This window comes from Pleuronectes platessa, chromosome 13 (assembly GCF_947347685.1).
Source record: "Pleuronectes platessa chromosome 13, fPlePla1.1, whole genome shotgun sequence".
NCBI lineage: Eukaryota > Metazoa > Chordata > Actinopteri > Pleuronectiformes > Pleuronectidae > Pleuronectes > Pleuronectes platessa.
In genome coordinates, this window is record NC_070638.1 from 3,866,674 (window position 1) to 3,886,683 (window position 20,010).

General features: G+C 44.2%; 1 protein-coding gene across 1 annotated transcript in view; it reads left to right on the forward strand.

Annotated features, from left to right (window-relative positions):
• Positions 1-20,010, forward strand: part of LOC128454495 (zinc finger protein GLI2) — a 24,536-nt gene that overhangs the window by 953 nt on the left and 3,573 nt on the right. Inside the window, exons 2-3 of the mRNA XM_053437910.1 lie at positions 15,177-16,307; positions 19,898-20,005. Coding sequence (XP_053293885.1) covers positions 15,402-16,307; positions 19,898-20,005 — 1,014 coding nt within the window. The 5' untranslated portion in view covers positions 15,177-15,401. The remainder of the gene's footprint in view (positions 1-15,176; positions 16,308-19,897; positions 20,006-20,010) is intronic.

Here is a 20,010-nt window from a genome sequence, read left to right on the forward strand (position 1 = left end):
GTTCAAGCGCTCGGATGGAGCCGGGCGAGCCAAGATTTGTTTCGCCCTGAAATATTGTTTGCCCTGGCACCGGGCGTTCGCCTCGATTTCACACCAGGGGAAGAAAATAATAAAAAACATTTCAGATTTGGAAGACGGTTTTCCTATCGCTGACTTTTCAAAATGTAAACAACGCTTTTAAAACACGTCATTGGGTTTCAAGTTGAATCATGAGCCTCAAAGCCGGAGCGTTACTTCTATACGAGATGTGAGGCGTTACAATATTTGGCTTTAATTTAGTGGAAGTTGCATGTGGCAAATATTTAAACATTCAACAAGCAACTTGAAATGAGGCAACACTCTGCCAGAGAAACGACTTTTAACACAACACTCCTGCTGATGCTTGACCTTGGAATCAACAAAACAAACCTCGTCATGTGGACGTTGACGTGTTGCTCGTTCTTGAGCTGTCAGCCACATGGACTTCATCAGGCTGCTCCCTCGCTGACAGTGCTCAAAGTTTAGAGCTCGTTCTCGGCCTCAGAAACAGCAGCTGTGATATCGACCAGCTCTTGATTTTCAATGATCACTACAGCTTAAACAACGAGGCTCGACCTTCTCGACCTTAGAATCAGGTGATCTGACCAAATCATTTTTCAAATGAAGGTCCTGCTTCAAGTTCAACTGCATCTCTTGGCCTTCGTCAGCGAATTCAGTTTGGTAAGTTGTAAGAGTTTGGAAAAAAGACCAGTCAGTGCATCATTATAACTACTGTATGTTCAGAAGCAAGAAGGTTCCCGGTTCAAATCCCTGCTGGGTTCTTCCTGTGTGGAGTTTGCATGTTTTCATGTTTTCTCCAGGTTCTCCAGCTTCCTCTGACCACAGACGTGCAAATTGGGGTAAAGTTATTGGAGAGTGTAAATTGTGCGTAGGTGTGATTGGTTGTTTGTCTTTGTGTGTCTGCCCGCGACACGCCGGTGAGCTGTCCAGGGTTGGACTCCACCGCTCGCCATTTTCCAGGTGGTGTCCATCCTAGCGGTATACAAGATACTGGTCCATTCATTGTATCTGTGCACGTCTGATCTCCAGCACCACACTCTGGCTCTTAGTCTTCTAGTGAAGTCAACAGATACCTTCCTCAAGGTTGTAACTTCTTGTAAAGTAAAGACCCTTTACAAGAAGTTAGCTTAGCATAAAGACAGGAAACCAGGGGGAACGGCTAGCTTCGCTCTCTCCACACTAAAGAACGAAACAGTTGTATAAAGCATCTGATGGAAACACCTGCTGAGCCAAATCTTTCCCTTTTTGGCAATTTGATTAAGACTGAAGCAACACTTGGATGGAAACAACTCATTAGTGTAATTCCCTCGGTGGCCACTAGAGGTAATATAAAGTCCCGGCCTTGTCGCTGATGCCTCTTTAATACTTGTGTTTATATTACGTAGAGCGGGATGACCTAATGTATTTAATTAAGGTTTCGAAGTCACACAGGGACTCGGGTCATGTGGGACGCATTAGTGTTAGGCAAGAAATAAAATGTACTTTCTCTTACATAAATATTTGTGACCACGTGAGTCTAAATTGGTCGGAATCCGATCTCCTGCCTGTTGGAGCTCGACAGCCCTGTGTGTTCACCGCGCTGATGAAACACTTCGCCTGGTGGGTGTTTTTTTCACAGCCGCCAGGTCCCCACATACCTTTCATGGACATTAACTGTGATTGCCCTACAAGCAGAGCTCGTTTTGGTTTGGTTCAGAGATGTTATTCCTGGCCAGAGGTGCGAGGCTCTTTTGCAACAGCGAGGGTGACACAGCTGGGTAATACGACCCGCTCAGCGGCCGAGCTAACGGTTTCGACATTGTTTCTGGTGAGTGTTGTGCGGCCGGTGTACTGCGGGGGGGCCAGCGTCCTCTTAAATTATGTTTACTCGGAAAATTATTACAACTCCCAGAACTTTTCTTCTGAGCACAGTCCAGTGAATTAGTGGGATTATAGAAGCTCCAGTTAATACATGCAGGGCAGAATATCGCTATGATTATAAACTCCAGATTCTTGCTCGCGGGTAATTCTCACAATACATGAATGGAAAACAAATGTGTTGAAGAAGTGTGTGTGTGTGTGTGTGTGTGTGTGTGTGTGTTTGGCTCAGGTTTGAATCCATATTTTAGTTGCAGGCGAAGCTTTAATTTTTTCATCTTCTTGGTTGAATGATTCATTGATTTTTTTCTGCCGGATTTCCATCATATCCTTTAATTAAAGTTCCGACACCACAATGTAAAAATAAGACATTACTAGTTTAGGTCTTGTGTTGAGGTTTAAATGAAAAGTATTGCTTGACCAGATCTTCACGTTGTTGATTGGTTGATCCAGGTGATGCTTAGATCTGCTGTGTCCTTGTTAGCATCCTCCAGAGGTCGAGGTCTAGAGAGGTCACGTCTTTGTAGACCGCGAAGGCCGAAACCAAAATGAGGCTCTGATCAGCGGTGGTTTTTCCCATTTGTCACCATCTTAAAGTCGTACCTTTAATTAGCAGTTTGGCCGTCGGGTCCCTGCTGTCATCCCTTGTTGATCTAACACTTGTGCCTTCAGCGATTTGATTGACTTGAAGTGTGATGCGGGAAAAACTAAAGGTCTCGGACTCTGACTTTGATGTTTTCCAGCTTAGTGTCTTTTTGAGAAGCGATTAATCACCGGCGCACAATGAGTCCTGTTACAGGTCGGCCCTCTTTGTTTCTCGGGAAAGAAAGGACGCATTCGAAGGAGCTCAGTTTCACCGCTGTGTTGCAATCATATTCAAATGTGGCCTCCGCAGGACGCGGCCCCTGAACTGGGACTCGGCCTCTGACCTCTTCATGGGCTGTGGCGTCCAGTTGTTGGGATGTTTGCAGCCATGAATAATTCTCTTAGGTTCTGGTAACTCAATCCCTTTAAGCTAATCACCATGTTGCCTTCATACTGATGCAAGTGCAGATTGAGATATGTACAGGAAATGATGGGAGAGAGAGATGTGTGTAAAAATCCAAGGCTGTGCCGATCAGCACGTAAATGTGGAGGACATCAACACTTTCTGATAAGGGACCGTTTATACAGGGTTTATAAACTAATTAGTGGATTTATTAATGGTTAACTAGTCACTTATGCTTCATTGATCTGTGATGAAAAAAGTTATGAAGAACTTTTGTGTTGCCAGATTGTGTAAAATCCACCTCAAGCACAAAATACTTCTTCTCTTTCTAGTGAGATTCCTTGATCCGATGAATGTAAGTAAAATATTCACTCTTTTTGGCTTTAAATCAATAAATGGGATTTTGCTCCTTAGCTGGTTAAGTGTCCAAAGTGTTCACTAGTTGTGTGGTAAGTTTTCTGTTTGCTTGGTGCCGAGCAGGTGACATGCGGTCGATCTTTAGAGCTTTTTGAGAGAGCTACATTAGAGAGCTGAGGGAGAACCAGCAAATCAAAGTGGTGGGCGGTAAAACCAAAACACTGATTCAAAATAGACCCGGAGCGAGTTGAGCTGCAGAGTGTCACTGCTGGGTTGTCACTTTGTGAAGCCTCTTTCATATCAGTCATCTCATCTATCATGAAAATAAACTAAACTGACTGTCTTTGCCCTCCTGCAGGTTAAGACCCTTTAAAAGCCACTTCACTCACTTGAATCCAGCTTGATAAAAAACTGTTGATTTTCTGGTCCCTGAGCGTTTATATGTCAGAAATGGGGACACAAGGCTTTTATAAAGGATAACACAATAAAGCTAACTCGTTTATTTCCCATGGGGTCCTCGCTGGGAGGCTGGAGCTGCAGCAGCGAGGGAGTTGAGAGTTTGATCAAATCAATACAACAGCAATTAAGAATATCGCGGCATATTGTTGATATTGCATAAACAAGCAGGAATAGTCCAAGAGAAATGAGGAAATTGGTATTTCAAATTCAATGTACACGTCTTGCAGGGCTCAGCGCCTCGGCCAGTAGCAGCGTCATGTTCTGCTTTAGTTTGTCTTGGGACGCGTTCGCCACACCAGACTCAATGCAGAGGCAGTTGCTGTTCTGAAGCTAAATATTATTGCTGGGAGTCACCTAAGACTAACATGCAAGCATAACAAATACAGCAGTTGAATTAGAGTGATCTGTCAAGATTAATGACTTTGCTCTGAATCTGTGCCGCAGACGTGCCGGCGCAGATTCCCCTCGTTTCATCCGCCGCTGCAGGAATCTTACACTTCAGAGTTTTTTTTTCCGGGAGAATCAAAGAGGGGATTTCAAAGAGTTGTGGGACTGGAGATGCAGGGACGATGGTGACCAGTGGGTTTCCAGTGATTGTTGGTTTGTGGAGTTCAGAGTGTTGTTTTGGCTCCAACACATGTTGTAAAGTTTCGATTCCAGCCCGGGCCAACTGTGTGTTTTGGAGTGTAAATCTTTTTAGTAAGCTTATTTTTCTTTTTTCTTATTGTACTGTCCTGGCTCCGCTCGCTCCCCTCTCTCGTCCCACATGAATTGGCAGTTTGGTTGCATTAGTTTCACTGTCCTGTGGAGAGAGCTATTGTTATTTGTTAGCCGTGGTTTGGCACAGCAACGTGAGCCTGACACAACCGCGGCCTCGGCGGACATCTTTCCCCTTTTTATGCATCCTCCTCCATTTCTCTGCGTATAAATGAATAAGTGAATAAATGAACGCAGGCACCTGTGGTTGTTATTACTGTAATTAACAGTAGTTACCTGTTTATACCATGGGTAGAGTTTATTTTCTTAGCGTACAGTAATTACAGTGTGAAGTTTTCTCAGAACAGAACATTTCTGTAGCAGCTTTTTATGTTTTCATTATAGTTGAGTTGAAGACAGATGTGAAGAGACATTTAAATCTTCACTGTAAAAACTATTAGTTAACTTCCTTAAGTCCTAAAGTGGAGGATTTTGTTTGAATACAGTACAGAAAGACTCTCTGTGCATTGGGAACACATGCGGTGGCTGTGGCTCAGGAGGTAGAGCAGGTCGATCCACTGACCAGAAGGTCGTTGGTTCCATCCCCAGCCCCTCAAGTGTCCTTGGGCAAGGCACTGAACCCTAAACCGCCCCTGATATCTGTGTGTGTTGAAGAAAGAGCCGCGTATAAAGATGTTGTGGATGAATCTTGTAAAATCATTATGACTAAAAATGTGCTTTAGAAATGTACTACATGTAAGATTTAATTTATAATAATTAAATGAAAATAAAAGCAAAGTAGAAAGAGCTTTAATAGAAAAAAAAATCAAATACAATACTAGAAGCTATAAAATGTAATTACAGCATAAAAAGCAGCAACATAACAACACAAATGTAAGAATAACATTTTACAGATGAGAGCAGATGATGAAATGATTCAAACGTTCAGTAAGAGCAGAGCCTGATTAAAAATAAACAAAGACAAATAAAAAGTCGACAAGCTGCTGCAGACAGAGAGTGAGCAGCTGTGGTGAGGAGAGAGAGACGACTTCTCTCTGTAGCTGCTGTACAATATTTACACAACTATTTCTGTCACTTCATGTGCGAACATCCAAGTGCAACACTGTGAATGTCGGTTTGAGGAGAGAGTCTGAAAATAAGCTCCATTATCCCCTGATTTAAAATACAGAGCATCAACCCTCCTATTTAAAACCACCTCAGCTTTTCAATTTTTCCAGTTTGACCTTTTAAATCAACTTCAAACTGTCTTTCTGTTTGTTAACCGCAGCACTTTTATCTTTTCGTCTCTTTTAGCTCTTTAATTAATCAGGTTTGACCACTTGGGGGCGATAGGAGGAGCAGAAAACCCAAAACGGATATATAATATTAAAGTGTAAAAGAATATATTCAAAGTCGAAAGTTGTAATGGTGAACATCCATCCATAATTACTAGATTTTAATTAGATACTCAGCTAAATCAGTGATTTCTTCATACACAATCAAATACAAGGAACTCAGAGCGGTGGTTGAGTTCATCTGATCCCTGGTCAGTTTAATCCCTGGATCATCTGCCGGGTCGAGAGCACAATGAGTCTGTGCGAGTGTTAGAGATGAGAATCAGTCAGGCTTTAGTTTTTGACAGTTAATGAATCGTTGTTGGCTGAGCGGTTATTGTTCTTACCAAACTACTGGAGCGTGGGACTTATTGTGCTTCATCTGGCTGTTACCAAACAGCTGGGACTGAGCCCAAGTGTCCAGATTTCACCACATCTGCTGATTCACCGACTTTGAAATCCCAGAACATCACTGGGATCTGACAAATCCACAATTCATCGAGTCCACCAGGGGCTTTGAGCAAACGTCCTGCAGACCAGAGCGCTCCCACTGGTCTGAAGGTTATTATAGATCAATGCTGATGTGTAATAGTGTGGAAGAAATAAAATATCAATATTACATTTTAATATTTTTATAGTCACAAGATGATGATGCAGGATATATCTTAAATCAAAGACATCATTCATAATTAAAAAACAATCAAGTACAAGTTAGATTTGAGGGATGAAGTTTATTCAGCCAACGAGATCATTTCACTCAATAAGAAGGAATCAAACTTTTAATATCATTTTGAGAAACTCCCCGTCGTGGCCCTGCCGCTTCCCCTCAGTACAGCTCCTCCGTGCTCGCTGTGTGAAACTGATTTTTCCCGTGACATCATGTGGACGAGTGCTGGAAAGTGTTGCTTGACTAATCGACTGGCTAAGAAACTAATGAGTCACCAAACACACACTATAAAAAGACCCCTGGATGTAGAACACAATCTACCTTCAAAAGCTCCCTTAGACCAAATACCACCCAAAACGTGTTGGGAGTCACAGGCTGGAGTCGGCCAGTGCCCACCACACCAGAGTCCCTCCGCCGGCAGAGAGGTTTAACAGACGTCTGGAGAAGCTGATCCTATTTCAAGAGGCTGGCAGCCGGGAGTCCGAGTCTATAGGCCTCTGCTGCTGCTGGCCGCTCGGCTGTATCTGGTTCACGGGCTCCGCTCACACTGTCTTGTGGTTTGGACTGGGCCACTGTCATTTCACTGGTATTTCCTGCCATCTGCACTCGGCCCGGGTTTCTCACAGATTCGCACCTGCTTGTAAACGCCGAGGTCGGCCAGGAGGAGAGGGACGCAGGGATAGGTGAGCGCCGAATGAGCCAGTCTGAGAAGTAGCTCAATGGAAAGGGAACTTGTTTGGAGAGGTCCAGGAGACACAAGGATGAGATAATGGGTTTTTAATACTGACCCACTGGGACAATAAATAGAGTATTAAATTGTATTCTGTGAGCTGTTTAGAAAAAGGTCTTAAAAAGGAGAACATTCAGATGACTTAAGTCTAATTTAAAAGGAAGCGTTGGTATAAATAGTCAGTTTGGAAAATGTAAGTTTTTTACACTTTGGTTTTTCTAACGATTAATGAATTCTGATATATCATATATTTATTTGTGAGCTTTAAAAGTTAACGTTTCTTACATTTAGACGGAGCCAGGCTTGTTTGTGTGTGTGTGTGTGTGTGTGTGTGTGTGTGTGTGTGTGTGTGTGTACACAATCAACCTGAAGCAGCGATGAGAATCCTGACGACAGCTCATAACAAGTTTAGTAGAAAATGGACAATGCCCAGATTTTTTACATTCAGATCCATCCAGTGAAAATAAACACTGTCAGCTGCTGTTAACTTGGAGATTGAACATTTCTAAAAAGTGCTATTTGGAGAATGAGGGATCTCAGCCTAGAGGAAGAGCCCCGGGAGAATCAGTGAGTCTAAAGTTAATATCCACAGAAACTTCACACCGGGATGAAATGCCTGAATCCTGATTCCACAACACGTTTTTTTATTTTGAGCGTGGTTCAGTTTACTTCGACCCAAAATCAGACATGTGCCAAAGAGTCGTTATCTGGCCACAAATAGCCAAACAGGGTTAGTACACATCGGTATGAAAATGATCGAGTTCACCAAAACAGCCGAGGATATTTCAGCGCCGCAGACGCAACAAGAGTTTAACAGAGGGACACGGTGCAGCCGCCTGGGTCGGGTCAGACGGGGTCGCAGCCCGCTGAGTCTAAACACTGTTTTAAAAATGAAAATGTGTCAGGGTGGACACAACTGTTGTTGTTACACGTGAGTGGATCTCATCTCCGCCAAGGCCCCAAAAATCTCTTAGATGAAACCAATCTGCACCAAACTCCACACACTCAGAAACACCAGTCCCCTGAATAAGCCAGAATTTCATATAACAAACTGACCAGCAGCCGTGAGATCATGAATTCACACGATTTCATCTTAAGCTTCAGTTCTGTATTGTTCCAATCTCCTATTAAGATTTAGATTAGGTACACGGAACCATCCGTCATCAGTTGACATATTTAAAGAAGAAGAAAGAAAAACATAAGGACTGTTTAATACTAATATGAAGTCTGCATGAACTAAAGCCATCGAGAATGGAGCACCAGAACGTAATGGGTTCTTTCCTGACCTGTCCCGCATTCCTCCAGCAGGTTTCATGGAAACCCGCTGTTTGCTTTTGTGTAATCAAACCAACCCTCCTTGAAAAGTGTTGAGCTCGAGACCTTCTCTCCTCCTGACATGTTATAATAAACACGTTATCAAGACTGAGAGAGTGGGAACGCCGCACGGCCAAACCTGACCCGATCTGATCGGTTTCATCTCCGTGGGATTTATTCAATAACCTTTCACACTGGTCTGACATTCACGTTTGAACTGGATCTGGGCTTTTCACAGATTAGCTCTCCTCTAAGGGGACCGAGCTCTCTCGCTAAACCTCGGCCTTGAGGTTTGTTTATAATGTCAAAAACACTCCGCTGGATCTTAAACTTTGGCAAAATGGAAAAAACAGCAAAGCAGCGAGCGTCGTGTTTTGCCGCCTGCATCATCTCCGCCTCGTCCAGCTGGAGTATCGATAGAACCGGGGATGGAAGAGTAATACCTCTTGTGTCGGAGCTTCACATTCCTCACTTCAGTTTCCACAGTGCTCAGTGGTTCTGTCACTTCGACAGACCTCTCCTTTGAGCAGAGCCTGGACATGTAGACATTGAGGCTGTGTCTTTATTGGCAGCGCCCTCACGTTGCCTCCTCTTCGTCACGCCCCCGATCGCTCGCTCGGTTGCTGCAGAGATTTCTACTTGTTTGGAAAAATCAGTCATCAGCACCTTTCGCCCGCTCGCCCGCCGCAGACTTGGCCGCGAGGACGAGCCTGGCACGCCGAGCCGTCGGGTTCAGAGACGAGGTGGCAACTTCCAGCCCTGTGGCCCTCACCAGTGGCATTAACCAGACCCCAGACTCCCAGTCCACCTGGCAGGGGCTGAGTGGTTCTGCTGGTGTCTCGGAGCTCCAGGTCGACGTGACGTAAGCTGTCTCTGAAGCCTCCCTGTTCACTGGAGACCTTTCACCTTTCACAGCTCTTAAACATGGAGTCATTTCATCTGAGCTCTTTTTTTTATTGGGATTTCAATGCTTAGGGTTGATGCAGCTCTTTAAAGGGAGAGTTCACTCAAAAATTAAAACTCATTATGTACTCAACCACGATGCTGATGGAGCTTGAAACACTGAAGGAGATTCAGGAGGATCTCCTTTAACCTTCTCAGCTGAAGTCATTGAACAAGAACAGAACAAGAACAGAACATGCTCCTCAGCTGTGATGCAAATTCACCATTTCACACAAAGTACATCAGGTGTTTGGAGACACGTCATGTGACAGTCACAGCTGATCGACCTGCAGAAAATCCAGCTGCTCATTCTTCTACTAACTCTGAAATATGTCTAATCTTAGGACATGACATTTAACCTTTTTTTTGTCATTTATTACTTTTTAATTTATATATGAGTTGGCACAGGATATAGTTTCCATCAATTCCACCGGCGTTTGAACAGATGTGAAGCATGTGGTGATGCTTACAGATGCTTATATAGATTTTAAGATGAAGTGCATTGAATGTGTGGCTGAGCAATATGACTTAAAACATTATACTTACACGTTAACTGTAACTTTTCTTTCAGGTTTAAAGAGGTTTTCTGTCTCCTGAGTGAAAGTTGTGGTTTTTTCAACTCTGACCTAAATCTGAGGTGCATCAGTTATGATCAATTATGAGTTACATCTCCTCACTCTGGCTGCTCACAGCGTAATACGTCACTATATTACTGCAGTAAAGAAAGAAAAACAATTTTTAAAGTATCTTTTAAGATTTTATCACCGATGTAAGCGAGAGATTCGGGGCCTCATAAAACTTTACTGCTGATGGAAGCGAGAGATAACTGAAGAGACATTTCAGTTAATGCTTGGCTTCTTAACCCTGAAATTCAGAGTACGTGTCTAAAGTTACCATCAGGGACCAACAGCTGGACGGTGGAGAGTAGTAAGAGGCTTGGTGAAGAAGTCGGAGGTTACAGAAGTTACAGCAGTTGCCTCAAACCTTAGAGAATCAGTGTTTTCTTTACACGGTCGCTGGTTTGTTTTTTCTTAAACCTGCTTGAAAAATGAAATAAGTCTCACTCCTCTCTCCCTCACACGCCGCCGGTGGTTTGGAGCTGCACAGCATCTGCCAGCAGGAGTCTGTGGTCATACTGTAAATAACCAGGTGTGTAACTGTAAGAGTGTAAAGGCCGGCGGCTGCTGGAAAAAGCACAAGCGGGTTTATTCATTCACTTTCCCCCTGAATAAAAAGATGCTGAAGAGCTCAACAAGTGGTCGTAAATCCTGATTTATTATCCCGACTGAAACAAACAGGATCTGGATTCACAGAATTACTCTATTTAGAAAACAGAGAGAAGTGAAAACTAGGAACCTTCGGCCAACTTTCTGTGGAGCTGTGGTACCGGTGTCCCATGTGTGTTATAAAAACACGGGCGACAGTTGTGAAACTTGTTATGTTATTCACATGTTTTCTTTCTTGCGCAGCCAAAAGCTTTTTATTCTCTCGAAAACATATTGTTTCCTCACGTGAACTCTACTGCACCTGAGGGTGGTTCTACAAATACTGTGCCTGTGTTGTTGTTATTTTTAAATCCAGGAACTAAGATATATGACACATGTTTTCCCTCTTAAACATAAGAAAATATCACATGAAATAAATGATGAAAAGAAGTTTCAGGAGTTACGACAATTGCATAGGGCTCAGTGATCTTATTTTGATAATGATTAGTTGATGACTAGTCTGTATTCCACCATACACACAACATGAACCATGCCACCTTTGCATTTAAGCTAATCTGCGATTCCTCTTCCTGCAAATAGCAAAAACTAAACTGTTTACAAACTATACGTCACTTACAAACCTTCAAGATCAAGATACATTTATTAATCCCACACACATGCACAGACACACTCATGCAGATGGGGGGGGGATTTGTCCTCTGCTTTTGACCCATCTGGTGAACACAGCAGGACACACAGAGCAGTGGGCAACCATGCACAGCGCCCTGTGAGCAGATGCTTGGGGAGTAAGGTGCCTTGCTCAGGAGCACTTAGACAGTGGGGTAGGGAGAGTCCTCTTGGACTTTTTGGGACAGATCCAGGTGTTGTCCATCCAGGTATGTTCATTTTTTTTGGTTGTCACTCCGTGGAGTCGTACCAGAGGCCATCCAGTCTGATTTTCTGCCCATAGTCCAATTTTTGTGCCACTAGTCCACCGCCTCTCCCAGCTGCTCATCAGCAGATGTGAAGCAACGTTAGCTTTCATTCTGAGTTGTGTTGATGTCCACTTGAGGAATAAACACCGACTCTCTCATTTCTACCTCTGTTTTGGTCTCCACCAGCTCCAGCAGAGAACACCTGGCTCTCTAGCCTCTAACTGCCCCACAGTACTACACTGAGTGTTGGCGTACAGGCCGGGTCGGTCGCCTCGCGGACAGCAGGCTCATCCGGGTCAATTCCCTGAAACAGCTGTCCTCAGCAGTGAGAGTGAAACAAAACTTATGGGCTGTAAAACCCAAAATAATGATCTGAACCACAGAGTGAGCTCAGTGAGGTCGCGCTCGGGGGAGCCGCTGCCGGGTGATAATTCTTTGCCGTAGCTTCATCTCTGTCGTAAGGACACAGGTCCGATGAGATGATGGCCACGCTTCACACAGATGTTGCTGAAGATTTATTCCAGTCTTTCTTTCTCTCCGTCCTCAGAAGACACTGTGAAAACTACAAGAACATAAAAACACGTATTAAAGTGCACGTTGCCCAATCTTTTTATCGTCTCTCCAGCAAACGATAAAAACACAGAAAAGAATGGAAATCAAGTGAAAAGTCCATCGCAACATTATACACACATGTATACATGAATACTACATGTATACACACATACTACATGTACTGGATGTACATTAAGTCTTGACACTCAAAGCCAGAATCCACACATTTTAAAATTATGAACCAGAATAAATCTCCTTTAAATTAAATCCGAAACAAACTGCACAAAAGATCTGGCAACACATTATTTATAGGGACATATTTTACACATTTTTTACAATCACAGTTTATTCATCCTTAATATTAGATATCGATTTGTTGCTGCAGCCTAAAAAACACAACATTTTGTTCGTTTTCTCAGACCAGTGTGCGTTCACATGCACCTGATGAACCAAACCTCTTCTTCACTCGTCCACAACACAAAACAATGAGACTCTATATTTAAAACTTCCTCTGTACAATGTTAGTTGAATAGAGTAAATGGATAATGACAGAATCTAACATTTTCCTGCATTCACGCAAATTCAGCGTTTTACTCTAAATCCTCCCTGACGCCTCCGTAACAGGGAGGATTATTTGGGAAGAATAGGACGAGGGGGAAACTGCCTGTTCACGTTCCTCCGCTCAGTCGGTTTCCCATGTTTCAGTTCAACCAAGAAGTTTGCAATTCAAGAACCAAAGTGCTTATTGTTGAGACAACTACACATTTGCTTGTCCTGAGACGCCACAGCTGTGTTTAGCTAACCTCAGCAAGTGAGTCTTTAAAAGACGCCACATGAGATGCTCCCTTCTCTTTTAAAGACGTCCTCTGGCTCGGTTGAGGCTTTGTGGGACACTTTGCTTTGTGGGACACTTTTCTTAGTCCTAACTGTCCGACTCTTCTTCTTGGAAAGTCACCAAAGCGGTTTGTGAACAGACACTGCTAAAAACAAATCCCCTGTTGTTGTTGTTTTCTTCATGTGTGCTATATCTGCTGCTGGACCTCGCTTCGCTGGATTGATGTTGTTTACATGCAGAGTGTGATACAGGAAAACACACGAGATGAGAGTGAATCCCACAGGTTTTCCCTCAAAACTCTAATATTGGTTTAAACTCTCCAAGCCAACAGGTACTTGGTTTTGCAATCATCACATTTAAAACTCACCAAACCACATGTACCATTAATCCAGCTCGAGCCGTCGACACGCAGACACATCGCGGCCTCTCTAATTAAGATTCAACCACAGTTCCCATGACTCTTTTGGGGGGGGGGGGGGGGAGGGAACTCCAGCAACTTACTGGAAGGATCGTAAAACTGAAACCAGACTATACCAGGAAACTATGGGCCTGAACCTACACTTAGTGAGTCCTCCGTCAGCTAATATAACTACGGAAGAGAACTTACTCATCCTCGCAGCCATGTTGTTTTTCTGACTCGTAAAAAAATAATCCGCGTGAACAAAAATCCCATTGAATCTTTCCGATGACTAATTACACATGTGGCAGAGACGCTGCTGTAAATGACATCATCGATATCTGGCGCACGGCAGAGAGCTTCAAGCCTCCTCCAATAAACACTCAAGGACTTCAGCACAGTGGAGCTTCTGTTTGTGTGACAGGGGCAGGTGGGTGGGGGTGGTGGGGGGGGTCGGGGGGGGGGACGGACCTCTGTTGGAGCCGCCATTTTTTCCAGCCTCCCCGTCCTGCATCACTTGCTCTCAGAGAGATGTGGTCCATTGCTCGTCCCCCTGCTAACAAGCATCTGGAGCAGGTTTCAGGCGATGGACCTGCCGCACAGCGCCCGGGCTGTTTGCTGCAGGGGTGGCCTCCGTGCCGCACAGCCATGAATCACACCCCCCCCGGCTGTCACAGCAGCTCGGAGGAAACCAAATATACACTTTTCTGCAGCGTCGCAGTCCGAGACGTGTGAGTGAACTCGCTGACACGGGGGTCGGAGAGCGATGTTTGTTTGGGCGTTACTTCATCCAAGGAAACGTCCCTCGCTCTGTCTGTTGTTGAGGATTGAGCACAGTGATGTCGAGGGATGGAAATGAGGGAGTAGTGACATTATTTTGTGGTTGGGGGGGGGGGGGGGGGGGTTCTGTTTCATCTCTTGGAACAGCAGGGCGAGTTGTCACAACAGCTGAGTCATAGCTCTGCAACAACACAATAAATTCTGGTGTCAGTTCAGCTGGAAGTTGCTCACAGCAGCGTGAGAAGGAATTCGGTCAATTACCGGGAGAATTAATCAATTTTACACACCAGGGGAGCAACAGTGACTATGTGAGAATAGTTGTGTTGATCTTTTGTGCCTCAGGAGGAATCTGTGTGAAATACGTCACCTGAGTCAGCGACAGTTTGGACTGAAGGACTCCAAGTTCTTATCGATCCTTAAAACGTGTCCACACAAATATTTTACACTAAAAACAAGGCTACGTTCAAACCTAGTACTTTTATTGTGAATGTGCAAACTGTTGCCAAAAGCTAATAAGCATATTCATTGTGGAATTGCATCGTATTGACATTCACTGTTGTGTCAACTGACCTTTTCCTCTCTTCTTGTTCTCTGTCCTCATATTAAAACTACCAAATTCCCAATAGAGCTTTTCTATATTTAGATGTTTTTCTATTCCTGGTGTCAAAACAGTGCATCAGGTTTGAAATAGAAGCTGTTGTTGCTGTAATATCAGTTTTATTTGGATGCAAAATTATCAATAAAGTCAGTGGCTGTATATATCTTTCTTGTTTTGTTATACAGAGCAATTCTCTTCTGCAGAAAGTAGACACAAGTTTGATAGATTTGTCGTTAAGGGCTTTTTTAAAGAGTTGGTAAATGAATAAAATAAAAGCAGCAAGTTGGCAACAATTAGTAATAATGATGAAGTAGCCTATGATAATAACGACTTAATAGAAACAACATCATTTCAAGAACAGTGACTTATGGGGAGGGGGGGGGGGTTCTCCCAACACTCGACCTACGTCACCGAGTCGATGGGGGTGTTTTGTGTTTGTGCGTGTTGTCTTTGAAGGTGACTCATTGGGTTTTGGTTTGTGTCTCCCACAGAGCTCGAGAGACGATGAGTGGCCACGCAGCACTTTGGAACAAATGACTGCAGATTACACACGACGCCGGCAGCTGGAGATTCATCTGATTCGATTACAGTTAAGCAGGGAAAGATGCTGGGGACGGGTTTAACTCTAATGGATTCCTAAAGTCGCCCCGAGACAATTAATAGCCACGATTTTACTGAGGGGATCTCTTGGTGGGAGTCAGAGCGCGGGGGCCAGGATGTGGCCCCCCGACCTCGGGCCTCCAGACGTCCAGCTGACTCTCCCTGGGTTTGGGAGCGTGTTCGAAGATGCCGAGGACCTGCAGGCGCCGCTGTCTTCAGGTGGCTTCTGTCAGTCGTCGATGCATTCGGGTGGTCTGTGCTGTGTGCCCAGGACGTCCCTGTCCCTGTCCTCCCTGGGCCGGGACCTCAGCTCCTTGCTCAGCTGCAAGACGAATGGATCCCACGTAGAAAAGTCTGTGGAGGACTTTGCAATCACAGCACACACAGACCCTAAAAACACCCAGAGGTTCGTTTGTTACCCTCAACCCTCCCTCCCTCTGTCCTACATGCTCACCGGCTGTGCCTCGTCTCCCACGTTCTGCCCCCCCTCGTCCTCCGTCTCCTCCACCTCCTCCTCCTCATCTTTTTTTTTTGCCTCTTCCTCGTCTCTTTCTGATGCCAACCACAAAACGTCTCAGCAACCAAGAAAAGCACAAGACGAGTATCTCTCCATCAAGCAGGAGCCCGCAGACGATTTCTCGCCGTGTAAGAGGGAACCGTATCAAATGAACAACCAGCAGGGGGAGCTGTTTCACGTTGGCCAGCCCCTCGACTGCCACGATGGCGGTCAGGACGGCGCCCAGACGCCGCTGCACTCCCCGAAGCTCAACGCACCCGTGGGGGGGAACCCTCCGGTGGACCAACAGGAGCAGCTGTGTCACTGGATCGACTGCAGCGCCGCTCACAGCAGCCAGGAGGAGCTGGTGAGGCACATCGAGAAGGTCCACATCGACCAGCGTAAAGGGGAGGAGTTTGCGTGTTTCTGGGCCAGCTGTGTGCGGCGCCACAAACCCTTCAACGCTCGCTACAAGCTGCTCATCCACATGAGGGTTCATTCTGGAGAGAAACCCAATAAATGCATGGTGAGTGAGTCGATGTGCGACACTGTCCGTTGTCCATTAAAACATCCGTAAAGTTTTTGCCTTCCTCTGCAAACAGACAGATTTTTAGGAAACACCTGTTGTATAGTCGTCTACATTATCGCCACCTGTTGGACTGGAGAGGAACACACTTGTTGTTCGGTTTTCGGCTTTTCATACGTCTGCAGGAATCTTTTAGTTCCTTTAAAACGTCCTTGGGAATAGAAGGACGTTGGTTGAAATAGGGCTCATCGTGAAATGTCGGTGAATCTGAATTTATATTGACCCTTAGTGGTGGTCGCGTAATTCAGGTGTTGCTGATGTTTTAGAAGGGCTCGACTGTATTTAAAGATCTGAAGCCGACTCAGCAGAAATGGAGGAAGAGGTTTTCAGTCTAATTAACCCAAACGCATCCAAAGCATGGAGGAATCAAACTACCGGGCTCAGCAACATTTTCATTTAGTCAAAAAAAACACTTCTCATCTTTCCAACTTTCTCGACTTCCCTCAGACCGAGCAGCCGGGGAGACGATCAAACGGTTTCCTCCGCTCACGACAGGTTTCCCTTACTCATGCATGGCGGCGGAGGAAGAAGTGTGGCAGCGGTGGATGAATGGAAGAGTGTGTGTGTGTGTGTGTAGCGCTCAGACTCAAAGCTGCAGCTGATCGGTCTGTGCACAAAGATAATCCAGACAACATTAGGTCTCACTGTGATGTGTCTGCTGCACGGCCTCAACCTGCATCACTTCTCATGGCTCATTAAGAGCACGGCGGCTTGAACACGTCTGTCCCATGATGCCGTTCGGTTCGGTGCCCAACCGCTGTCGCCGAGAGTGAGTGACTCCGACTGTCGACCTGGAAATATGATTAATAACTAATTCACAAGTTTTCCCTCATGCAGGAACACGCTTCCTCCGGATTAGTTCATTAAAAAATGACATAATCTGCAGCCAGCTTGTAAATATGTGTCCTGCTAATGGATTAATAGGATTAAATCCACACCAACACAAAGTAAATAGTCGTTAGTCACAGTTGAGCTGCGTGAATAACATCGTGTCGTTTTCATAAAGCACTGAGGCCAAAACATGTAAATTAAGTCATTCCCCGGTGCCGCAATGGAAAAATGAATATCTCACATGAATGTGGTCAGTGTCTGTTAATGGATTCGGCCGCATTTACCAGCTCGTAATGTCCAGTCTCACATGAGACAGGTGTGATCCGGCCTGTAAACACCAGTCCACCCTGCTAGACTCATTACTTATAATTTATGGTGCATGAATGACATTCTTATAGATTCATTTAAAGGATAAGCCCGGGGACATTCTGTATTTTTCTCACTGTCGGAAAAGACCAAAACCAACAATTATCCGAGTAACAAGTGTTGTTGTTGTTGTGCAGCCAAAGCTTGAGCCACAGAGCTCCACTGTTAAACTATTAAATACACATCAGTGAGACTGGCTGAACACGGCCACGGCAGTTTCTTTAGAATTAATACCACACACACTGTCGAGGCCGTTTTCAGTTAAACACATCACAGCATCTGTCGCTTGAGTAAGAACCTGACAGCGCCCTCTAGTGGCTGCAGGAAGTATGACACATGTCCACTGGCGAAAGAGGAAAAAAGTCTGGTCAATAAAACAATTTTCAGCCCATTACTTATTTTTGTATATATTCATCGATGTATCAGGATCAGAAAAATGTTTTCTCCCAATCTCAGTATGCTGTACAAACAACTTATTTAGACTTTTAATTTGAAGGGCTCCATCCTGCCTCCAAGTATCGTCACAAAAGCACCAACTCTGTTTTCATCCACAGAAAATAGTCCAAGACAAATGCACCGTTTACTGAGTAACATTAACTTGAAACCACAAAGTCCTAAAGAAAGTAATTCAACCTGAAAAACAAATAAAACAATACATGTATTAAAGGTTCTATTGTTTAAAGATGTATAACTTCACTGGGGAGCACTGGGAACCACAGAAGAAACATGGACCACAACACATTGATTATTTTTGGTCTTTCCATGGGGTTTCTCAATATATTGACATTATAGAAGCAGCTTTACTTCTAGAATGAAAGAAAAACGTTCAAGTATAAAGTAACTACCATCATGACAAAGAGAAATGATCTCACAGATGTTGAGAAATAACAAACTAAACCTCAAATTCCAGGATCGACCGTGGATCTGATCTTTGAATGTCAGAGCGAGGGAAGATGAATGTAAAGTTTCCTGGTGTTTATTGGGATTAGTCGTCATTTTCTCATCATTTATAAAAGAAAAGGAAACATCATTCTTTTTAATGCCGAGGGAACAAAGCACATAAACCGTAACTGGAGCTTAAATGAAGCTGCGCTGCGTTTTCTGCTCCGTCAAAGATTTTTTACGAATCTGTTTCTGTTTAGGATCCATCTGCAAAAGCACGAGGGTATTTCCTCAGTTTGACTGTTTCCTTTCTAAATAGCGTTTGAGCAGCTGAAGCCTTGTGGTAGATTGATGGATTGTCCTTTTGTCAAATTGGGTCCAACTGATGTGTTCAGGTCAGAGTCGACCTCAGGCTGAAAGTTGAAATATCTCACTCACTCATCTGGTTGCGCTTTTAAAGTTTTATTTGTTGTGTCGAGGAGATTTTAAAGATGTGGATTAATTAATAATCACGAGGTAGAAATGTTTCTATGAAGCTAAATGAGGCGTCTGACCTGATTCGTGTTTTCTTCCAGATTAGTTCAGTAATGGATGAAACAGTTTTTTCGGTTTCAAATACAAAGACCAGGGTCAAATTCCGAGACCACTAAAGGAATCGTTTCATTCCAATTTGCATTAACTTCTAACAAACCCAACAATTTGCTTAATTTAATTTCTATTTTCATTCGTGGAAGACACGCCGCAAATACACGGATGAAAATAAATAAAAGATCACATCACACAACTTAACTAAAGGAATTTACCAGAGAGTCAAATTGAAAAAATTGCAAGGGATTTAAAACAAGCCTCTGAAAACGTTCACTTTCAAACTCTGACCTGAACGTCCGATTTGAAAACATAGTTAATTTGAAATGTTAGAGATTGAACGTGACAGGCAGAGTTTCTGTAAAGTTAAAAAGGGTTTATTGCCTTCGGTGCGTTTAGCCTCCTCGTCCGACTGTGTGTGTGTGTGTGTGTGTGTGTGTGTGTGTGGGTGGGTGGGTGGGTGTGTGTCTGTCTGTGTGAGTTTATAATTCAGTAACCTAAAATGATGATGAATCTTGGATCTATTCAATATAAGAAGGTCGCAGCCAAACAAAACAAAGCATCGTCTAAAGGCTGTTTGCAAAATGAGTTCTGCCGTTTAACGGTGAAGCAGCAGGCGCATGAATCCCATGGGTTTTTCCTTTGGGGTGGAACATGCAATATTACAATCAAAGTGACATTTCTCCCTTTCCCTTTAAAAAACATGTGCACTTTCACCTTGGAAGCTGTAATGATAATGGATTTAACAGTGAGTAGAGCGAGAGAGCGCCTCTAACCCCAATCTCCTGCAGATGGAACAGATTCTGTTGCTTGTATAAACACGATTTGACACCTCCACGTCTTTTGTTGTATCCTCTCCTCTTCAGTTCGAGGGCTGTGCTAAGGCCTTCTCCCGTCTGGAGAACCTGAAAATCCACCTGAGGAGCCACACGGGAGAGAAACCGTACATCTGCCAGCATCCCGGCTGCCTCAAGGCCTT